We start from the raw sequence: 21,863 nt of genomic DNA on the forward strand, positions 1-21,863 counted from the left end.
ATTGGAGAAAAATTATATATATATATATATATGTATATATGGATAATAGAGTAAATAAAAATAAAAACGGTATATTTTTTTGGCCTTATAATTTAACTTTTTCTGCCTAATTTTAGATGGAAACACAATTGGACTTAGAGGGGTTTTATATGCATCAAGTTTTTACTTCACTCCCATTTCTCGTCCCATCACGCTAAATTATCTCTTATACATTCATTTTTACTTTCACTCTCTCGTATTTTCACTTTTCACCCCAATCAAACACACTTTTAGGAAAGAACAACCTCCTCCTCGTACTACTACTAATAATATTTTCATCAATATATAATGTCTTAAAAGAGTGTGTTTTTTATTATTCCACTTCGGAGAATTCAATGATTATATTATTACCGGTTTAATTCTTAAGATATTCATAGTCTTGAAATCTATTCATTTATGAAACATATAGGAAATAATTCCATGTAAATATTATCAGACATTATATAGTACTGCTCAAGAAATCATTAATTTGAAAGTGACATTTGGTTTTTAATTTATTAGTACGAAATTTTTTTAAGAAGTTGAAAATTAAATATACGTATAGATTTTACGAATGTATGAATGTAATAATGCTTTTTATAACTTATTGAAGAAATATCCGAGTTTGCAATTATTTGATTTTAACATCCAATCGTATTTGAATTAATGGATTCGAATTTAAAAAAATATTTCAAATGATATTATATTAAAATAATTGGACTATAGAGGCAAAAATGACATTTTTTGGTTTTTTTTTTATTTTATTTTTTGGTTTAGCAATCAAAGTGAATGGTGATGGTGATGACAAAACAACCCAACAGAAGTGGAGTAATCTGCAGGCAAAGAATTGGGGCCTGGCCCATTGGAAGGCCCAGCCCACTCCTAACCAAATAAAAGTCAAATTTATATTTTTGATCCCATAAAAAATGAATTTTGTACTTATGGTTCCATACTTTACGAGATTAACTTCTTTTGTCCACAAGATTAACGAACGTTGTCAATGTGGTCCCAAAACTTATTCTATGAGATCAAATATGTTCAATTTTAGGACACATTTGTAATTTGTTTTTTAATTTCAATGGAACCAAAATTAACCTACAAAGTTTGGGTTAAAAGTACAATAATTCCGATCATACTGTACAAAAAATGTAATTTTTTTTTCATGGAATACTTTTTGTAATTTTTTTTCAACAGAAAAAAAATTTGGCTTCTTTCTTTTTAATACAAACTAATATTATTTTTTTAATAACATATATACAAATTTATTTATCACATTAATGTTGGAAAAAGATGCTATATATATGTGAATTTTATTTCTGAAAAATCAACAGTGACATATAAAATCCAACACATATAATGATCATTTTACTACATTTATGCAAGGAAAGACCGGATAAAATCACAGCCGTAGATTAAAGAAAAGGGGCGACCATCAAAATAATAGTTCTAAGGCAAAGAGGATACAATAACGTTCCAACCCAATAAGGATAACACAATTTGAGTTGCTAGGACGTCGTTTCAAAGGCTGAATCTGACTAATTTCCATGGTTTTGATCTAATCCATCGGACTGATAATTATTTTGAAGATTATCGTCACCCATCTCAGGATGAACAACGACCATCTGTTAGAATATTTTTAATATTACCATTGTGGTCCATGTGACATAAAGTGTAGGAGTGCACATTAAGGATATTTTATGGTGGTAATTGAAAGGTCTAACTTTGATGGTTAAGTTAGCATTGAATTAGATTAAAACCAAGGGTCAAGATACCCTCTCCTCTACCTCATAAAGAATTGTAAAGGTTAGACTAATGATTGTAAGAAAAGAGTCTTACATAATTCCATAGTCTACTACTTCTAACCATCAAGAAGAACTGAAAGGAGAGCCTAGAGGGGATAATCTACACTTAAAGAGTTATCGGTGATCTGCAAGTAATTTCAAGTAATGGATCAAGGTAAGAGTTTGTGTTTATGTGAATATTATGATTTGTCAAGTTTTTGGACATTACAGAATATATTTGATTCCCATGTACAATAGTTAAATGGAAATTTCATGAAAAGTTCTACACCATCTTCATCAGCCCAACAACTCTAATATTTCAACCGATTCCTTTACTGTTTTTCATGCATTTCGTTTTGTTGTTAGGATTTTCTCATTGTGTTACGGATTAAAATCTTGAGTTGTCTATATATAGCTCAATTGTAAGCTCATTAATCCAATCAATGAATTCAATTTTTTTCTTCTTTTCTCACCTAACTTCTCTTAGACAACCATTCCTATCTTTGATGTCACTTTCTACGTTGTATAATCACCATATATTCAACAAATATTTGAAATATACGATAATAATTTGTACTTCGTAATCTATATATTTATTTCATTTTTTTATACAAAAAAATAAAAATATTTGTAGAAGTATGGGGTGCCTCCAACATCCTCAATTTTTTTAATATATATATATTTAATAAATTTATACAAATTTATTTATTTATTTAGTGTAGGAAAAAGATGGGATATATGTGTGAACATTATTTCCGAAAAATCAGCACTGTAATACAAAATCTTGAAAAGGAAAAATGAGTTTCAAATAAACAGAATATTCCTCGGGGTGACGATCATCCAGCACCCAAAAAAAAAAAAAAAGAAAAAAAGAAAAAGAAAGAAAAAAGAAGGGGTGAATAAATCCGAAAAGAAAATCGCGTGAATACAACAAAAAATTGTTGGAAGAGTGAAAACCAAAGTTATCAAACGATTCAAAGCTTTCGTTCGCAGAAAGCTTCATTTGATTGCCCTTTCGTCACACCTTCTTTATCTGGTCTGTAATTATCATCTCTCTCTCTCTCTCTCTCTCTTTATTTACTTTCTCTTTGTGTTTTTTTTTCTTTTTCTTTTGGGTGTATAAATGATCTTGTTTCTTGGGAAATATATAAAAATTGCTCTTAGGTAGTTAATTTGTTGTAGTTTGGATTAATGGGTTCTTCTTATTTTTACCATTTTTGTGCTATATTGGGTTTGGGTTTGAATGTTTGGGGTGGGGGGTGGATTTTATTACTTGTAAATATGAATTAGGGAGATGGTCAATGTTATGGTACTAATGGGGATTCTATATGTGGGCTTAAAAGTGAATTGTGGTTGTGGAGTTTGAATTTGATCAGTCTTTGCTTTGTTGATCCTTTATGTTTCTTAGCATGTGAAATGGTGTTTGTTTGCTGATATTTCTCAAGAATAGATTATAAATAATGATGGGTTTTTAAGTTCTGTTATTTATTGGAAAATATGCAAGTTTGTTTCTGTGTGTATGTATTGGTATCAGCTTAACATTGTTGAATTTTGTTCTGATGTGTTGCTCAAGTTAAGGATTGTAATAAGTTCGCATCTGTGGATTATGATGTTCAATCTACTTGGTATTTCGTCATTTTGCTTGATGTGTTGTTGTTTAAGGAGTTGTGATTGTTTGTTAACTTGTGTGGGTTTTGCTGCTCTGTTGTTGGGTTATGGAAGAATTGATTGCTGATAACTTAAGGTTAAAAGCTTTTTGGAGAAAAGTTCGTCGAACATAAGTGCCGACATGGGAGAATTTTGAAATCTGTCTTTTGCATTATTATAGTATTGCTTTGTCACTTTTGTCTCCCGAAACAAGGTCATCTCACATGCTTTTCTTTCCAAATGTGGAAAAAGAATGAGTTAATACTAATCTCCTCGCCATGTCTTTTAACAGGATGTGAGGATTATGTAATCTTGTTGAAGTAGTGAACGGGGCAGCATTGAAATTTGAGTAACTGCATCATATTAGCCATTTAATTTTTGAAAGGTTAGGGTACTAAACTATCATCCCATGCTTTCTGTGTGTGGTGTCTGGTCACTGCACTTGGATGGCTTTTCCCATATCGGGACATCATTGTAAAAGCCAAACGAGCAAAGTCCCTTTGTTAATGGAGCGCGCAGATAGCCGTAATGATAATGAGCATGTTATTGACATTCCTAGTACGGGTGAGGCTTCTTCATCTAGTTCATCCCATGAAAGGCCGGCCAGTGGCTTGGAGCAGCAACATGGTGAAGATCATCCTTCTACTAGTGCAAGCGTTTCTGTTCATCAACCTCCACTCTTTTCTGCTGGATCAAACCCAAGGAATCCGTCGATAGTTAGAAGAGGAAATAGTCGAGGACGTCAAAGGAGTCCATTGAATTCTGGTTTATGGATAACTGTGGAGCTAGTATTGACACTTAGCCAAGTTATTGCTGCTGTTATCGTTTTGTCTTTATCGAAGAACGAGAAGCCACGTGCTCCTTTGAGAGCATGGATTGTGGGTTATGCTCTTGGTTGTTTTGCGATCGTTCCCCTTTTGTATTGGCGTTTTAAACATCGAAACCAGGGTTTTGAACAGGATGCATCTCAGCTCCGTCAGGATACTTCTCAGGGTGACAATGATGCGGGTCCCTTGACTAGGAGAGTCGTGGAAGGGGAAGATCGCCTGACTACTGGTACATCAGCCAGAGGCACTCAGAGTACTGCATTACCAAATTCAAGGTATTTACAGTTTTCTTGTTTATATAGGAAGTTTTCTATTCTGACTTGGTTAAGCATGCCATAGTTTCTATAGTGTGGAACCAGCAACTCTATCCCTCATACATATTCTTGGACTTAGACAATGCATGTATTGATCTTTCCTCGACACTATTACTTCTGTTAAATGTCTCTAAAGCTACTCCCTATTGCTTTACTAGATTATTCGAACTTTATTAGACACTGGCTCTTTGAAGTTTCTTATGCTTGATGTTCAGACGTGGGTTTATGTAATATTGCTTTTCAGCATCTCTTCTAATATTGCGAAGTTGGATCATGTCTCACTGGAATATTTTGTCTTCTCCAATAAGTGTGTCTATCTTTGGCAGATGTGGTGAAGAAAGAATAACTAGCAATGTATGACTGAAGACTTATAAAGTGTTTATTCTCATCGGACTTGTTCTGGTCAGGGATCTTGCAGTATGATGAGTACAATGTAACAAATATTCTGGCTTTCTCTTGCAGGCTTAAGGTATACGTCGAATATTTCAAGATGGGTTTGGATTGCTTTTTTGCTGTTTGGTTTGTGGTTGGCAATGTATGGATTTTTGGAGGACACTCATCATCTGCTGAATCTCCCAACTTGTACAGGTATTGCAAGAATGCATACTTGCCAAGCACACACAGAGGAGTATGAGAATACATGCTCTTCTCCGGTGCACATGAAAAGGTTTAGGTTGTGATCTGATCTGACCTCATCTTATTTTAATGAGATATAGTAAGATGAGAGTAATTTGATTGAGATGGAGATGATTTGAGTATGTGTTTGAATGTGAGATAAAATGTAATGATGATAGTTGATGTGCAAAATGTGTTACCTAAGTTAAAAAATTCAATGATTATAGTTCATGTGATGTGTCTTTTCAGAAAGTAGTGAAATGTATTTGATATATACTTTAGGAAAATCCTATAAAGAAAATAAATCTTAAAAAAAATATTCCATCAGATGAGGTGAGATGAGAAGATACTGATAACCAATCCCTCCCTTATCAAGTTTCCTAGTTTCCTATATATGTACGTAATTTGCATGCAATTTCTTCACTTACAGGTTGTGTATAGTATTTCTCGCCTTTAGCTGTATTGGATATGCAATGCCTTTTATTCTGTGCACTACAATCTGCTGCTGCCTCCCTTGTATAATCTCAGTCCTGGGCATCAGAGAAGATTTTCCTCAGAACAGAGGAGCTACTCAAGACTCAATTAATTCTCTGCCGACCTATAAATTTAAAGTCAAGAAAAATAAGAGTGGCAATGATAAGGATAATAGCTCGGGTGCCGGTGAAGGTGGGATAGTGGCTGCTGGAACAGAGAAAGAGCGTGCAATATCAGGAGAAGATGCAGTACGATCCATTTAATTCTCCTTAAATTATCAAAGTTGATTATCGAATATAACTTTATTTCAATGCTTTTAGTACTTGATCTACTCACTTCATTATTAAGAATAAAAAGGGTAGTAACCCAAAAAGTGTGAATCCCAAGGTTAATTCGTCCAACAATGGAGAAATAGTTTCCTAGATGCTTTGTTGCCGTTATCTATTCCGTTCCCATAGTCGTAAAGGGAGAATGTCAAATGAAGTTGCTTGATATCTCCGTCCAATACCAACCAAAGCTGTCTGTTTGGTCCAGAAACTAACGCGTTGTTCTGCTTCACAGGTTTGCTGCATTTGCTTATCAGAGTACGTGAACAATGATGAACTCCGTGAGCTGCCTTGCTCTCATTTCTTTCACAAAGAATGCGTTGATAAATGGCTGAGAATCAATGCAACTTGTCCTCTCTGCAAAGCTGAAGTTGGTGAGACCATTCTGACTTCACTGACTGATGCAACTGCCAGCCTGCGAAATAGCACAACCGTTTAACTTCATTACCGATACTCTTCAGTCTGATTCATCAACTGGTAGTTTTGATGGAGGGAGCTCCACTTGTTTACAGTTGAGTTTGTTGCAGCCCAAAAGCTCGCACTCATTTCACAGGTTCGTCTTGGATTATAGCACTGTAGCTCACTGTCTATACACGGTAATTTTCGTCTTGGATCATACCGTCGTAGCTCACTGTCCATACACGGTAATCAATTTCCCACACGATGGGACGAAAATTACTCTGTATCAGAGAAATAGTCATAAAATGATGGATAGAATGGATATGTACTTTATGTCAAAGAATGGCAATATGAGATTTATATTATATGCATCTTGTATCAGTTCAGCTTTTTTATGAGTTATATACTTTGTATATTACATTTTGTTTTACATATGCTCAAATTGAGGGTTGATTTCGACTGTTTACTCTCAAGGGAACATATGCTCAAAATTAAATTCTACTTCATTCATAGTTATTACTCAAGTTATTATTATTCTTATATTTTTGAGAGGATATTACTCAGTTATTATTAATCTGTACTATTTTTGGTAGACAAAATATGAGTGTTTGTGTGCGTTTTTTAAGTTATAATTGCATTGAATTATCAACCATCTCATTTTTTTCTCATTTCCTATAAGGATTCATTAATATATCATTCAATACGTTCAAATTCAAATATTGATTTAACACGTAGGTTTTTCTAAATCAACAAATTTATTCAATGTAAACAAATAAATAAGATACTTCTATTAAAAGTAAACTATACACTTAAATTCGTGGAATTTGAACCTATTATATTTTGGTTTTAAGACCTCAATTTCACTACTTAAGCAAGACCTTATCGGCCCACTGAATGTGTTTTAATTGCTAGTATTTAATAGTCATTGTGCGATATAGATACTGAAATGGTTGTAATCTGATATCAGATTTCATGATCACATGACAAGCATTATATATTGGTTGTAAATGAATAACTTAAGCGACTTACAAGCCCCAAGGTCTCGTCTCTCTAACGATACGTTACAAGATAGAACCTTCAGACTCATACAGAGTCAAGGCGGACAATTCATCGTGCGATGAGACACCAATCAAACACACGCCACATTATTTGCACCGTCTTTGGGAGCGAGATCAAGTATCCATCTCGAACCACTTGTTTAGAGGACTGATGATATTGACAAGATTCCCATATTGTTTACAAATGAAAAGCTTGAGCGACTTACAAGCCCTAAGACCTATTTTCTCCAACGAGATGTTTTTTCAGAACAAAACTATTAGTTTTATATAAATTCAGAGCAGACAACTGATTGGATCGCAAGCCTCATCATTAGGATAATCTTTAATAAAATAATAGTTACACTACTTGTAATCACAAAGTAAGTAGATCCCGCGGTTCTATATGGGTAACATGGATTTGTACTATGAGACTTCAAGGCAAATCTATATGGACAGTTAATGCCAATTCCGGGGCATGGGGTTGCCGCAAATTGCTTGGAATTCGACATTTACTACAGCCTCATATCCATTATACGATGCGCAATGGGGAATTAATATATATATGGCAGGATCCTTGGCATCCTATGGGGATCTTAATTATTATATTTCCACACGGCCCCTATCACACCTACACACGGGCGGACATGCTCCTTAGAGAGGTTATTCACAATGGTGCATGGCATTGGCCATTGCCTCTCACATCCACACACACACACGGGCGGACATTATTATGTTGGACATCACCCAAAATTTGCCTCCACTACACGGCATACACGACTCGATCACTTTGAGGGGAGGCTCCTACACCAATAGGAGGGTGTATGATATTTTTCGTTCTTCAGGCCCAAAGGTAAGTTGGTATTCACTCCTTATGGACCCATTCAAAATCCCCCGGAATTCATTTATCTTATGGCTAGCTCTACATGAACGACTCTCGACCATGGATCGTCCGTGGTTACAGCATCTTAATAGCGATTGTGTTCTTTGCTCGTTGGGTACGTTGGAGACTCACCAACACTTGCTATTTTCTTGCCCTTATTCAAAGCAGTGTACTCGAATCTTACGCATGAAGGTCCGATTTTCATGGACAAACAGAGAATGGATGATTGATGCGATAATTGCTGCGTGAAAGTGGCGAGGAAAGCACGCGCATATTGCAACCTTTTAGCATATCTAGTATATCACATTTGGCAGGAGTGCAATAAGAGGAAATTTCAGCAATTGGATCGAGACCCGTGGACATTGGTTAACATTATTCTGGACGAAATTAGATTACGTATACCTAGTGCAGAATTGCCGAATAAAATTAATACGATAGTCTTGTATAGATTATGACAAATTCCATAGCACACAACATCAGTCATATAACTGTACGTTACAATTTTTTTAATGCAATTTACCTTTACCAAAAAAAAGTTATGTATTAACTTAAATACATTATATACAATGAATATAGATATAAATTATTAAATATGTATTATCAAAATATAAAAGTGGATAATATAAATAATTCAAATTTGTCAATTTCTTTTTTTACTAAATATAATATCTAGTTACATATTTATATGCATTTGACCAATATTTATGTTACAACAAGTTTAAAAATTTTCATCTCATTTATAACCTCTTTCCAGATACTAATCAAGTCGAAAATCCATCGATTCAAATATAATATAAAGGGATAATTACACTCTCATCCCCAGAGGTTGGTGTAATTACATGTAAATTTCATATGATTTGAAAAATTACATTTAACACCCATGAGATTTGCTTCCATCCAATAAATAAGTCCCCTCACTAGTCAAAGTTCACCGAATTTGCTGATATTAATAGAAAATTTTGGGGAAAAAAATTTATATTTACTTTCGATTAACTTATTATTGATTTATTGGAAGTCAAATAAATATTTTCTTGACCAAATTACCCTCATACGTCTTCACGAGTTTATGCATGTGATGAGGTATATCTTCACTATTATAAAGTAGTTTAGTTAGAAAAAAATTATTTTACCTATAATAAGTCAAGAATAAATCAATCGAGGGTAAATATCAATTTTTTTTAAAGTTTTTTGTTGATATCATCAAATTTGATAAAATTTGACTAATGGGGAGATTTATTTATTATATGAAAACGAACCACAGAAGTGCTAGATATAATATTTTAAATTACAAAAAATTTACATATGATTACACAAAACCTGAAAAAACGGGAGTGTAATTATCCCTAATATAAATTAGCAGCTAGAGCACGAGCAATACTATTATGTAATTTTATGGGTCATGCACCCAAATTGAAGGTGTAAATTGTCATCTTACATATGAAAGAAAATTCACATGTAGAGTCGCTAAAATCGCATTTCATATTATACATATACATGTATATGTACAGGTATATAAACAATAAACACAACCACACAGTTCCTGAAGAACACACACACACACACAGAAATCGATCTTTCTAGGGTTTCTACCATAAGCTCACCCTCTATCTATCTACACAGTCACGCACGCAAATACATCTATCTGATCACTCGACTTCTTCGAGCTCTTCACTTATCATTAGGTAATAATCTTCCCCTCTGACGATGCATTTTCTGTTTTTCTTTTTTCGTGTATTGATGATTGTTGGTCTATGCTTACCATTGAATCGATGTTGCGCTTCATTCATCGGACATGATAAGCATTTCTATTCGTACTTTGTGATTTATGGAATTTTTGGGTTTCAAAAAAATTGAATCTTTTGGTACCAAAGTGTAAATTTTTGACGAAAATGAATTTTTGGTAACTATAATCACACCTCTGCAAACGATTGTAAGTGGTAGAGTTGATTTTACTGCGGCAAGAATAAAACATTGTGTTATGTGAATTATGGATTTATTTGCCTCTGGTCGGACGATATCGTATTTGCTTCAAATTTTAGATTTTACTTTTCTGCTTTTAGAATTGGCTTGGGAATTGCAATTGAATCTGGGTCTTTGTTCATTTCTATTTTGTTTTTTTTCTGGATATCAGGTAAATTCGTGGTTAAAGTTTTGATGTGGTTTTTCAAGTCACTTGTTATGCTGGGTCTTTTGCGTTTTTCTTACCTTGCTTGTTTACAATTTTCATGCGCATGTTTGTATTGATAATGGTGCTTTGTTCTCTATCATAGGTTTGCTTTCAGCATTTTATGTCTGCCGTTGTATTGGTTTCCCTATATTTCCTAGCATAGTAGATCCTTTTTCTGATGCTTTACGTTACTGTTGCTCTACCACTTTTTTCTTGTTCACTGGTAGTAATAAGTGATTTCTATTGAGTGGACACTTCAACTTATACAAAATATAGTGTTACATACTCTTTGGTTGAGAAATCCAATTGGGTGATAATTCAATTATGCTATCTTATGTCTATGAGAACTTTCCTCAGCAATGATGCAGCTAAAACTTCAGTATGCTTCAAAATGTGTCTTCCATTCGCAACATTGCTGGAGTTTGAAACTGCAAAGATTTTCAGCGAGTCCTTTTGAATTATTTAGGTTTTACGTGATATCTAATACACTAATTTATTCCTTTTTTTTTTGCTTTTATTTTCATTCGCACATATCAATAAGACAGTAACATGCGACCTGTTTTGGCAAGTCTGTTTGGAGCGATATGTCGGTTAGCTTGTTCTCATTTCTATATGAGGAAGGGTCCTGCAAGTTTCAGTTGTGATTAGTGGCATGCAGTTCCAAGTTTTTTCCCATTTTCTTGTCCTTGTTTGGAGGGAGAGATGCTTGCCCTATTTATTCTGTTTTTACTTCTGTTTGGGTTATCATGAAATACTTCTCAGCTTATTCTGAGATAGAAGGCTCTATATGAATTTTTAGATTTGCTAATGCTTTTATTGCCCGTCTGATTTGAGCATTTGGTAACATGTGGATATTGGCTGCAGGTGACTTTTGGAGGTCTGTCTAATTTGTTTTCTAAAGCTATACTTTCGTGCATGTGTCCTAATTTTCGGTAGTATCAGCCCTTGATCTAGGAAAGGCAGGTGGTTCAGATGGATCATGTTCCCCAATCTATGGGGTTGCCACTGTCAGGGATGCAAATAGGAATGATTGGCCATGTAGCGAACAATCCTGAATCACAGCATTTTTCTGTATCAAAGGATCAAATGGGTTTTGTGGAGGCAATACCTAGTAATCCTGCCTTCAATACTTTAGTGGCACCAAATAATCGAGTGGGACATGTCGAATCTTCAGCTGGCAGTATGGGGTTGAGCTCAACCTGGATATCAAACCAGCTAGGTCGTGAAGATGCCATTACGCTGAATAATATGACAGGGCAGAAAACAACATTTCCTTTAAAAAGAAAGGCTGAGATGGGGCACATGTTAAACAGTTCTATTTCTCAGCATGCACCATTGCCTAACAAGCGCCCGGCACACTTGGGAGCTGATGTCAGTTCACTTGGGTTTCTGCAGCCAGTTGTGTCTGAGAGGAGAACTGGACCAGTGCAACCCAATCCGGGGTCTCCATCTTTACAGGCTCAATCCTCGTTGAATAAGAAAATGGTGCGAAATGACTCAATATCTGGAAAATCTGGCTTACAGCGTGGGCAGCCTGGAAGAAAGCAAACTACTCAAATGGAATCAGCATCCAAATCTCGGTCTGAGTCATCTGAAGCAGTAAGGTCCAAAATGAGGGAGTCTCTAGCTGCTGCACTGGCTTTGGCATATCAAAAGCCAGATAATGTCCTAAATACTGAGAAAGATCAGACTGATCCTACTATCACTCATGAGAAGCCCTTGGATTCCAAGGCTTCTGGTTCTGAGGAAATGCTACCTTCAAAAGAATTGCCTGTAGTTGGTACAACCAATGATTCTCAGGCGTTGCCTTCTCGGCTTCCTCCTAATGAAAGCAGCTTGAATGGTACAAGTAACTTTCAGGAATTCCAGTATGGTCCCATTTTGCCTGATGAGGATGTTCAATTTAGTGACAATTTTTTCGTTAAAGATGATCTTTTACAGGGAAATGGACTTTCTTGGGCATTTGATTTTGATATGCAGATGCGGGAGGGGAAGGAGGCTCAAAATGCCAATAAGCCCCAGTCTGTGAAGGAGGAAGACAGCGGGCACAAAGATAGAGGCGAGGTAGCATTTTTTACACCAGAGAAGTTGGCTTTCAAAATTGAAGCTGAACTTTTCAAACTATTTGCTGGTGTCAACAAAAAATACAAAGAGAAGGGTAGGTCTCTTTTGTTTAACCTTAAAGATCGAAATAATCCAGAGCTGAGAGAAAGAGTCATGTCTGGTGAAATATCACCAGAACGGTTGTGCTCTATGTCAGCTGAAGAACTTGCTTCAAAAGAATTATCAGAGTGGCGCATGGCAAAAGCAGAAGAGATGGCACAAATGGTAGTTTTACCAGACACAGAAGTTGATATGAGGCGTTTGGTTAAGAAAACCCACAAGGGTGAATATCAAGTAGAATTCGAGCGTGATGAGGGCATTGTTGATGAGGTTTCTGGTGGTACTTCTATGCTAACACAACCTCAACCTAAAACCGAAACTCAATCTCCTACCAAGGCAGGTCTTAAAGATGAAGAGAATGGTTCAGAAAACCAGGATTTTTCAGGCAGTCTGATTATTCCGACCGATGGGACTGATTTAATGCAAGGAATGATGGTGGATGAACTGAAGGACGTGGGACTTCTGCCTCCAGTTGTTTCGCTGGATGAGTTTATGGAGTCCCTGAATTCTGAACCTCCTTTTGAAAACTTACCAGCAGATGCAGTGGAGAAGAGTCCAATATCACATGCAGAAAGGCCAAAAGTTTTAAACAACTCTCAGGCTGCTGATCAAGATCCGGGCTCTCCTAATGATACTTCCTCCAAAAAGGGTGATGATGTAAAGAAACATGAAGTTGATATGAGTTTGAAATCAAGTGGGAGTCCTGAGCAGAAAGCTCTCCCTAGTATTGCATCGGATGTTGAGTATATATGGGAGGGCATTCTCCAGTTGAATATATCATCCTCGGTCACTGTCCGTGGTCTGTTTCGAAGGTTTGTGTCTAAGGTTGACAATAGTAGATAGATGTTGCTTCCCATCTGTGCATTTTGTATACACAGAGACTTATGGTTCTGTTACATTGCTTACTACTTGAAGTAATCCTGGTGCAATTTCTATGTGATTCTAGTTGCTTATAACCACTCCGCTCAGTTATTGCCTTAGTTGAAAGTATTGAAATTATAAACTGCACTAAGCTAATATTCTTCCTGTTATCTGAATATAAACTGCTCGACCACTTACCTTAGCTCTGCTCTGTTTTATTTACTTGTGGGGTGCTTTTGTTGTGTCATTTACTTGTGTGTCCTTGTGTTATGTGATAAGACAACCTTAGCAATGTCTGACCAACATTTCTTTACTCATGAAATCTAGTACTGGAAATGGATATATAACAAAATTGTTTTTTCCTGATATGATAATTTCTGTCAACAGCGGTGAGAAGACACCTGCAATGGAGTGGCCATCCTCGCTTGAGATCAAGGGCAGAGTTAGACTTGATGCTTTTGAGAAATTTCTCCAAGACCTTCCTATGTCTCGAACTCGTGCAGTCATGGTATATCAAGGCCTTCTTCTCTCTGTAGCTAATTTCTACCTCCTCCTTTATGGACCATTAGTTTTATGTCTGCAAATGGCGCAACTCTCCTTGTCTATGTTTTATGGAATTAACCTTAGTTTAGTATCATTGGGGATGTACAATACAAGTTTGGATAGGAAATTTGCAAAAAGATTAAAATTTACTATATTTTTGCTTGAGAACATGAATGCCTCTGATTTTTCATGGATGATTAATTTGTTTCACTCGTCAGATCGAACAAACAAGAAATTAGTCTAAGTATGTGCTACGATATTTGCTAGTAATTATGAGTCAAGGACATAAGATTATGAAATTCCACTGGCATGCCTTTGGAAGTTGAGCGAAAGAAAACCTTTCAACAGAAAAGCCTAGTAAATCAATACCTTTTACCGACACCTTTCAGGAGAAATTTCGTAGCAAATTGTAGAGGATAGATAGTGTTGATGGTGCTATGGAAGAAGCTAATCAGTTCTTAAACTTTATCACTCGATATTGCAAATACAGTCCACTCAGCCTGTGTACGTTTTTCTTTGTGTGATATGAAATATTAATAAGAGGCTTTTCCTTTTTGATTAATATACTGTTTGGTCGACAAGGGCTCAGAGGTTGTTTAGGTCAAATAAAATTTTCAGAGATTTTGAAGTGCCCTTTGTGGGATGAGACTTATTTTGGGCAAGCAAATGTTGGCTGCTTTGTCAATTCCATGTCGTGTAATTTGGTTTCCAATTTGTACTTTATATAAAAAATTTAGACTTAGTTCCCGTTCGTCCATTAAATAAGATTGTTATTCTGAACATTTTATGTTCAACTTAAACTGGACGGCAATGGGAATCAGGAACTCCAACTTTTTGTGTAATCAAATTACTGATACATCCGATATAACCCATGAGTTGGTAATTGAAGTCTGTTAAGGAATTGTCTTAAATTTCATGCCTTTTTGTGGTGTGTGTTAAATTGCCATTGACTAAAAAGCTACGGGGTACATTTCCGTGAAATGCTTCGGAAATTAATGCCAGTAAAACTGTCTAGTTGATTGGATTTGGTTAAGGTTTAAACTATTCTTGTAGAAGTTACGCCATTACAAAATTTTCACATAAAAAATTTCAATCTAATTGAACAAGACCACCTACTGCAGGTTCTCCAGTTCGTTTTGAAGGACAAATCATCCGAGAATCAGCGTTCTGACCTTGCTGAGGTACGCTCATCTTCATTTTTAGCTTAATTTCCTTTCCCTATTTGTGATGTTTCCCTTTCTAGTACTTAAAAACTGTATTCTCTATGCAGACTATTGAGTCATACGTTGCGGATGAAAGGCTGGGATTCGCTGAGCCGGCTGCTGGTGTCGAACTCTATCTGTGCCCACCTACGTCCAGGATAGCCGAACTGCTAAACAGGAACATGCCCAAGGAACCGCATCTCGAGAGCGATAAATCTATGGAAAATGGACTAATTGGTGTAGTTGTATGGAGAAGAGCTCATATAAGCAACACTATATCACCTAATTCATCGTCACACAACAAACACAGCTTCAAAAAGCAACCTTTTGCTTCTAATAAGGTTCAAGATACATCAAATGTTAATTTTAATACCCCTCCTAGAGCTCCCGTTTCTGTGTTTGACAATGTTTCACGTTATAAACCCGAGCCCCAACCCGAAGAGGACGATGATATCCCACCTGGGTTTGGCCCTATGGCCGCTGCACGAGCAGCAAAAGAAGATGACGACTTACCTGAATTCACTTTTTCTGGTGGTCTGAACCCATCTGTGCCTAGGATTTCACCACAAAACTTGAGTCGAGTGAAAATGACTCAACGCCCAGTGGATCAAGTAAGAGAACTTATTCAAAAATATGGCCAAAGTGGGACAAGTAGTACAACGACAGGGAGTTGGGTAGATAATAGGGGTCTTGGTATTGAACCGTGGAATGATGATGATGATGATATTCCAGAGTGGCGGCCACAAGCCCAGAATCAAGGGCACAACCAACCATATCCGGTGGTTAATGCTCACCGGCAGCCTGCGCACCGGCTGCCAAGTAATCAACATATGGTGAATCCGCAGTTGCCTGTGGGGCTCGCACGGCCACCTCCAGGTGGTGGTCAATGGCTGCAGCCGCCTCGGCCCTTGCATGGTGCAAGATGGAGGCCGTACTAGTTAGGCAGAAACACAGTTTTGGTAGTAATAAATTTTGTTTAACCCACTATGTATCTCAACTAGTTCTTGCTTTTAGTTGTAGAACTTAGCTTTGTTGCTGAGATTCCGACAGCTTTCATCTGTCTTTTAACTCGAGATTCCTAAATCAGGTTCCTTTAATATCTTGTTCAACCCATTGTGTATATGGTTTAAATTTAAGGTTTATGTAATGCCAGGCCTTGTCTTTTAAGTTTTTCTGTGTGATTCATCATTGAAAACAGAGGATGGTTAGCAAATGATCTGTTATTGCCACCTTAAATGATATAGAAGATGCTTGGCTGCAGAATTGTAAAGCAAGTTACTGAAACGTCTGCAGATGCAAGAATACAATCGATTTCGGTACATAGTTTTTCTGACAGACCCTCTGCTTACTCCAAGAAGTCTCAGTTTCTTGGTGATCACCAGTCATCTACAGGTAGCTTTGCTAGACTAACGCATCAGTTAGCATGAACTGAGGCCAAAGATGACAAAGAATGACTCGGACATAGACAATATCCTAATCCACCAACCCCTTACAAATCAACCCCCTAGAGCTCGCTTGAGGCCGGCCTGTTGTTCAGGTGTCAATCTTGTCGGAAACTTAACCTCAAACCGGATTTTAAGGTCACCACGGTTTCCAGGCTCCTTTGTAATCGGCATGCCTTCTCTTGAAACAACTAGCTCATAACCAGGGCTTATAATGTCGTTTACTGGGATTGACAAATTGCGTTTATCCAACGTAGTTATCTCCACGGTCGTGCCCCCAATTGCTTCCGCCAGCGTCACACGATAGTTCATGATTAGGTCATTGCCATCTCTCTTGAAAGTGCTGTGGGGCTTCTCGTCAATCACAAAGACCAGGTCTGCTGGGAGCTGATTCGGCTGCTCGTTTCCTTTGTCTTGGAAAGTTATCTTTGTTCCTTTCTTCCATCCTGGCTTTACATCAATGGTTAATATCTCTGTTTCTGTCCCTAATCGCCTGCAACAAAGGCCATTCTTGATTAGCATAACTGGACAGAGCTCATTTGACCCGGTGAATCCTAAGTGCAAAATGCAAGAATGATAAAACTAATCATTGCTTGCAAGTCTGATCATGCAAATAGATCACGATGTCTTAAGAAGCATGAGAAGGTCTGTTAAATCCACATTCTACATATTCAGCTGCTTTTATTGATTCATACTGGTGCATTTATCAGAGCATCAATATTAACGCTACAACAAGAAAAGATTACGCCTACCCATTGGCCTCAACTACTTGTCTTGAGATCTTCATTTTTCTTGTTGAACCGGTGTATAAATCCTCAAGGCTGCAAGGCAATTTATTCTCCACGGGAGGTGGTTTCTTTGGCATATTTACTCCAGCTCCATCACTAGCATTTCTGAAGATATTGTCTCCAAACATCCCTCCTCCATCAGAGGAAAACCTCATCGACCTCCCTGCTCCTGCAGATCCGAATCCGAATGGACTACTCCCAAAAAATTCAGCAAATATATCCTCAGCATTTCGGGGATTGAACCCATTCTGGTTTCCAGTTGAACCGGGCGGCGGCATGTCTTTTAGACCTTCTTCGCCATGCTGGTCATAAATTTGCCTTTTCTGAGGATCGCTCAAGACCTGACGATGATCACAAAATATAGGTTGTTAAAACGAGAAACGTATGCGTGTATGATCCAATCAATGTCGTGGATTCAACACAGCAAGAAGTTCAAAATTCAGGTTGGATATTGTTTCTACAAAGGATGTGAAAATATAATTCTGTAAAGTACATTTTCTCTTGATAATGGTATAACTACAAATTAGTTCCCTGAAATGTAATGCTCAATCATCACATATTGAAGAAAAAAAAGAGTGATAATTCTCAATCAAGTCCTCTATCAACAAGGAGTAAACTATAGCTGAGGAGAAAAATCTCATCATAATACAACCACAGCATTCCAAAGTTCAGTATGGCAGAGATCATAGCAGAAAAGGGTTGCATCAAAGCCTAGAAAGCATGAAAAGGAAAGAAAAAAGCAGCCCTTCAACCAATATAAGTATTGAAATTCATCTAATCTTTCCCTTTTCCCAGAATCAACAGATAAGGACACCAGAAAAAGATAACTCAACCGCGCCCCCCCCCCCAGTCCAATGGAACATTTCTGAAAGCACCTTGAATATGACCACAACAACTTTATTAGTTTCATCCATATTTCAATATCTACTTAAATGCATTTTTGGTGGCGTAACTTAGGTCATTTGGCATATCCGTCCTTTCATTTTCTAAGGTAGTATTTTGGTCCAACATGATTTTAATTTTCACAATTTTAAATTAAAAAAACAAAAATGTGGCAGAAATAAGCCAATAGAAACAATAGTCAATTTTAAACGGTTGCATATGCATTTTTCCCAACAAACTCCGGCAAGAAAAAGACTGAGATCTCAAAAATAATAAAGACATAAGCACAAAATGCTACGCTAGAAAGTTAAAGGACGAAAACGTCAAATAAATTAAGTTAGAGGATGAAAAATGCATTCAAGCCTTTCTATGTTTCTGGGAAAGGGGAAGGTTAAGGGAATGACATACTTCATAGGCTTCTGAGATTTGCTTGAATTTGGCCTCAGCTTCATTCTTGTTGTTGGGATTCTTGTCTGGATGCCATTTCATGGCCAATCTTCTGTAAGCTTTCTTCAAGTCATCCTCTGTTGCACCCCTCCCCACCTTCAATATATTGTAATAATCCACCCCCATTCTCTTATTTTCTCCACAATGCCAAACAACTCTTTAATTCATCAAGAATTTGAGAAAACAACTACTCATTCCCTCCCCAACTTCAAGAATCTAAAAGGGTTCTTGTTTCTTGCCCAACTTTCCACATTCACTGCAATCTGCATTCATGAAAACCTTCAGAAAGATTTTTAATCTTCAGAATACCTTGAGAAACACGAATGCCCTTCTTTTCAGGGGAAGAATGCTGGTAGTTGTTTGTGGTTATATGTCTTGTTTGAGCAATGGAAGGAAAAAAGAATAACAAAAATTCAAGGGAAAAAGAAACAAATATAGTAAATATTTACAAGAGTATCACCGCATTTGATGGGAGGTGCAGGCTGGCCTCCCAATTTTTTATTTTTTATTTTTTTGGTATAATTAATAATATAATAAAACTGATGTGAATGCACGATTTATGATTATGATGATGGTCTCTTGCATGTCTATAACTTGTTGACATATCAATTGTTGTTCTAACATAAGTAATTATACATGGGTTCTGCATTAATTTATTGTTTGACGACACAAGTTGAATAGTCAATCTACTACGTCATAAGCTTGTCAAAAATTAGTTACGTATAATATTTGGATGGATTCTCTCTACTCTTTCAATAAGGAAACCTCTGTGTTCACAGTCTCTCTCTCGTTCTCTCGATCATTCAAAAGGTGAAGTATGCATCTGTTGTTGAGGGGGGGACAGCTTATAATAGGATGAAATTCAAGTGAACCTACAATGTTTGTTAGCACTGATTTTTCAGGACAATATCTCTATGCTTCACAACCATCAGTGTACAAGTTCTAACCATATGTGTGTGTGTGTGTGAGAGAGAGAGATAGAGAGAGAAAGAGAGAGAGGAGGAAGTTGCAGCTGTAGAGTTTCGATGAATGAGATCATATTTGTTGTCATTTCTCAAACCAAAGGATTTTTCACACCGCATGATAACCGTTCACCAAACAAAGATCGCAGGAGGAGAGAAATACAAGCAGATACAATCTGTACAACAGAAGCCAAGGAATGGACGGTATCTCAACCAAAGTGAAGTAGATGGGTAAAAAAATTTCCAGTTTGTACTTTATATCCACAAAAGTTGAAAAAACACCCACAGTCCGAAATTTGGGCAGATTAGCTTGTAGGAGATGAGTTGAATGCACGAGATGTTGAGGCTCCTGCCTCCACTGTTGCGTTCTTTACTTCCTCTGATGCTAGCTCACCAACAAAACCAGATTCTGGCACATCACCAATGTCCAAAGTGTCTGGAAGCTTATCTGATGAATCGTCTGGGTTGATCTGTAAAAATAAATCATGTCATTTATATCCTATCATACATATAGAGGAACCTAAAAAGTGGAAATATGGTAATTAGTATCTGAAAGGAGTACAACTAAGTATTGTTTTGACTAAATTTGAGAAGACAAAATGTTATTAGCGTTGGAATCCAACATTTCCTCTAAGCACCATCTTGATAAACTCACATCACATCAACGTTGAAATTGAATGAAGCTAAACATCAAAAGTAGACAGTGTCATGCACCAAGAGACAAACATATGATACAAATATAGAAAATGAGAGGCATATCAAGTATCAACCACAGCAGCAGCCAAGAAAGGACAATATGACATGAAGCTGGCAAGATTCAATTTTCATCTAGTAATTATGGTTCAAACATAAAAGCATGATCAACCACTTGTAGCATGACAAGGAAAAATACAAGAAACATAGAATTTCAGTATAAAACGATAATCCATCAAAATTAGAACAGATCTTCATAAGCTTATATAGTTGAAATTTGAAAATCTTCAAAATTACCTCAAGTTGATTTAGCATGTCAACTGCAGCATCTAGGTCATTATTGTTGGCTAAATAGACATCATGAAGGGAGTCATATGATATTCCAGGAAAGGTCATCTGAAGGTACGCCAAGTCCATGTCTTCATAGAAGTTCGATTTTTCAGGTACCTCATTTGGATATTGTGATGTTGAAGCAAACAATTCACCACCATGATGGTCCTTTTGTTTGGAAAACTCAGCAGTTTGGACAGCACTTGCATAACTTTCAGAAATATTTTGGTGCTGACCTTGTGGCAATGTATTCTTTGGTTGATGCCCAAACCAAACAGGGTCATTTCCCCTATTCAATTCTTGGGCTGAACTAAATTCTCTGTTTACATCATCAACCCCTCTATCAGAGAGCGGTACATATGATGCTGCATATGGATTTAAAGAAGATGATGTTTTCTTCATTGCTGCAAAATGGAAATGTGTAAATTATTGATCTACTTCAGCAGTGTCAAACAACAAATAACTTTCTAACCCTAAACTGATCCAGCTTAACCAAGAAGCAAACCACCAGCAAATTCTCAAGTAGAACACAAAAATATCGCACACAAATCATTACTTTTGCTTTTTTCAAACATGTTATTTTCACACCATCCTCTATTTCTGGGGTGCTAAACACTTCAGAACCAACAACCATATCCAAATACCGTTGAAAGGCCTCAATCACATGTAGTATTTGGGGGAGAAGAAGTTCATACAATCAAGAAACATAAAAAGACTTGTTCAGACAAAAGCAGAAACAAAAAAAAATACAAATTCATCCGTCCATCCACACACCATGAAACCTCAAGAGACCCAATGATAAAGCAAAAATCAAGCGAAAACCACTTGATCATTACTAAAGACAACAGAAAAACAAAAAGTTGTAAACAAATCAAGATTCAGTTAACGAACTCAAAAAATTTCAAGAACAAAATGAAGTAATGCATTCATAATAAAGAAACTACAAGTGTATGACAGAACGATCACAGGCGATAAACAAGAAATTGAAACAACTCACACGTTGACCAAGAATGAAACTCAGTTGCAGTCCCAAAACCCTAAAATCCGGTGATCGCTTGAATTGTA

General features: G+C 36.6%; 4 protein-coding genes across 5 annotated transcripts; 2 read left to right on the forward strand and 2 right to left on the reverse strand.

Annotated features, from left to right (window-relative positions):
- Positions 2,672–6,867, forward strand: LOC105168745 (E3 ubiquitin-protein ligase At1g63170). Its single transcript, XM_011088998.2, has 5 exons — positions 2,672–2,835; positions 3,739–4,548; positions 5,050–5,175; positions 5,633–5,924; positions 6,238–6,867. Exons 2-5 carry the CDS (start codon positions 3,893–3,895, stop codon positions 6,439–6,441), a joined length of 1,278 nt encoding a protein of 425 aa, XP_011087300.1. The 5' UTR covers positions 2,672–2,835; positions 3,739–3,892; the 3' UTR covers positions 6,442–6,867.
- Positions 9,851–16,351, forward strand: LOC105168969. 2 transcript variants are annotated; one of them, XM_020697671.1, is made up of 6 exons: positions 9,851–10,000; positions 11,350–12,328; positions 12,413–13,460; positions 13,897–14,017; positions 15,174–15,233; positions 15,323–16,351. In XM_020697671.1, the coding sequence occupies exons 2-6, from the start codon at positions 11,458–11,460 to the stop codon at positions 16,190–16,192; spliced, it is 2,970 nt and encodes a 989-aa protein (XP_020553330.1). In that variant the 5' UTR covers positions 9,851–10,000; positions 11,350–11,457; the 3' UTR covers positions 16,193–16,351. The 2 variants fall into 2 exon arrangements, with proteins under 2 accessions (XP_020553330.1, XP_011087545.1); XM_011089243.2 differs by having other exon boundaries at positions 11,350–13,460.
- Positions 16,500–19,829, reverse strand: LOC105168889 (dnaJ homolog subfamily B member 4). The gene is made up of 3 exons (XM_011089122.2): positions 18,775–19,829; positions 17,449–17,825; positions 16,500–17,189 (listed from the first exon to the last, which is right to left on the reverse strand). Exons 1-3 carry the CDS (start codon positions 18,937–18,939, stop codon positions 16,751–16,753), a joined length of 981 nt encoding a protein of 326 aa, XP_011087424.1. The 5' UTR covers positions 18,940–19,829; the 3' UTR covers positions 16,500–16,750.
- On the reverse strand, positions 19,927–21,863 carry LOC105169056 (polyadenylate-binding protein-interacting protein 6; the record flags this gene model as incomplete). The annotated part of the gene is given in 3 exon segments (XM_011089363.2): positions 19,927–20,245; positions 20,766–21,202; positions 21,796–21,863. Coding segments are annotated over 2 exon segments (600 nt in total). The 3' UTR covers positions 19,927–20,080.

Source organism: Sesamum indicum, linkage group LG1 (assembly GCF_000512975.1).
Source record: "Sesamum indicum cultivar Zhongzhi No. 13 linkage group LG1, S_indicum_v1.0, whole genome shotgun sequence".
Classification (NCBI taxonomy): domain Eukaryota; kingdom Viridiplantae; phylum Streptophyta; class Magnoliopsida; order Lamiales; family Pedaliaceae; genus Sesamum; species Sesamum indicum.

Bases quoted from the DNA above. Each gene is read 5' to 3' on its own strand.
- LOC105168745 (XM_011088998.2), top strand. From the start codon at position 3,893: ATGGCTTTTCCCATATCGGGACATCATTGTAAAAGCCAAACGAGCAAA. The intron at 4,549-5,049 runs GTATTTACAGTT...TTTCTCTTGCAG, and splicing joins ACTGCATTACCAAATTCAAG to GCTTAAGGTATACGTCGAAT. The intron at 5,925-6,237 runs GTACGATCCATT...TCTGCTTCACAG, and splicing joins CAATATCAGGAGAAGATGCA to GTTTGCTGCATTTGCTTATC.
- LOC105168969 (XM_011089243.2), top strand. From the start codon at position 11,458: ATGGATCATGTTCCCCAATCTATGGGGTTGCCACTGTCAGGGATGCAA. The intron at 13,461-13,896 runs GTTTGTGTCTAA...TTCTGTCAACAG, and splicing joins GTCCGTGGTCTGTTTCGAAG to CGGTGAGAAGACACCTGCAA. The intron at 14,018-15,173 runs GTATATCAAGGC...CACCTACTGCAG, and splicing joins CTCGAACTCGTGCAGTCATG to GTTCTCCAGTTCGTTTTGAA.
- LOC105168889 (XM_011089122.2), bottom strand. From the start codon at position 18,939: ATGGGGGTGGATTATTACAATATATTGAAGGTGGGGAGGGGTGCAACA. The intron at 17,826-18,774 runs GTATGTCATTCC...GATCATCGTCAG, and splicing joins AAATCTCAGAAGCCTATGAA to GTCTTGAGCGATCCTCAGAA. The intron at 17,190-17,448 runs GTAGGCGTAATC...CCTTTGTTGCAG, and splicing joins CAAGTAGTTGAGGCCAATGG to GCGATTAGGGACAGAAACAG.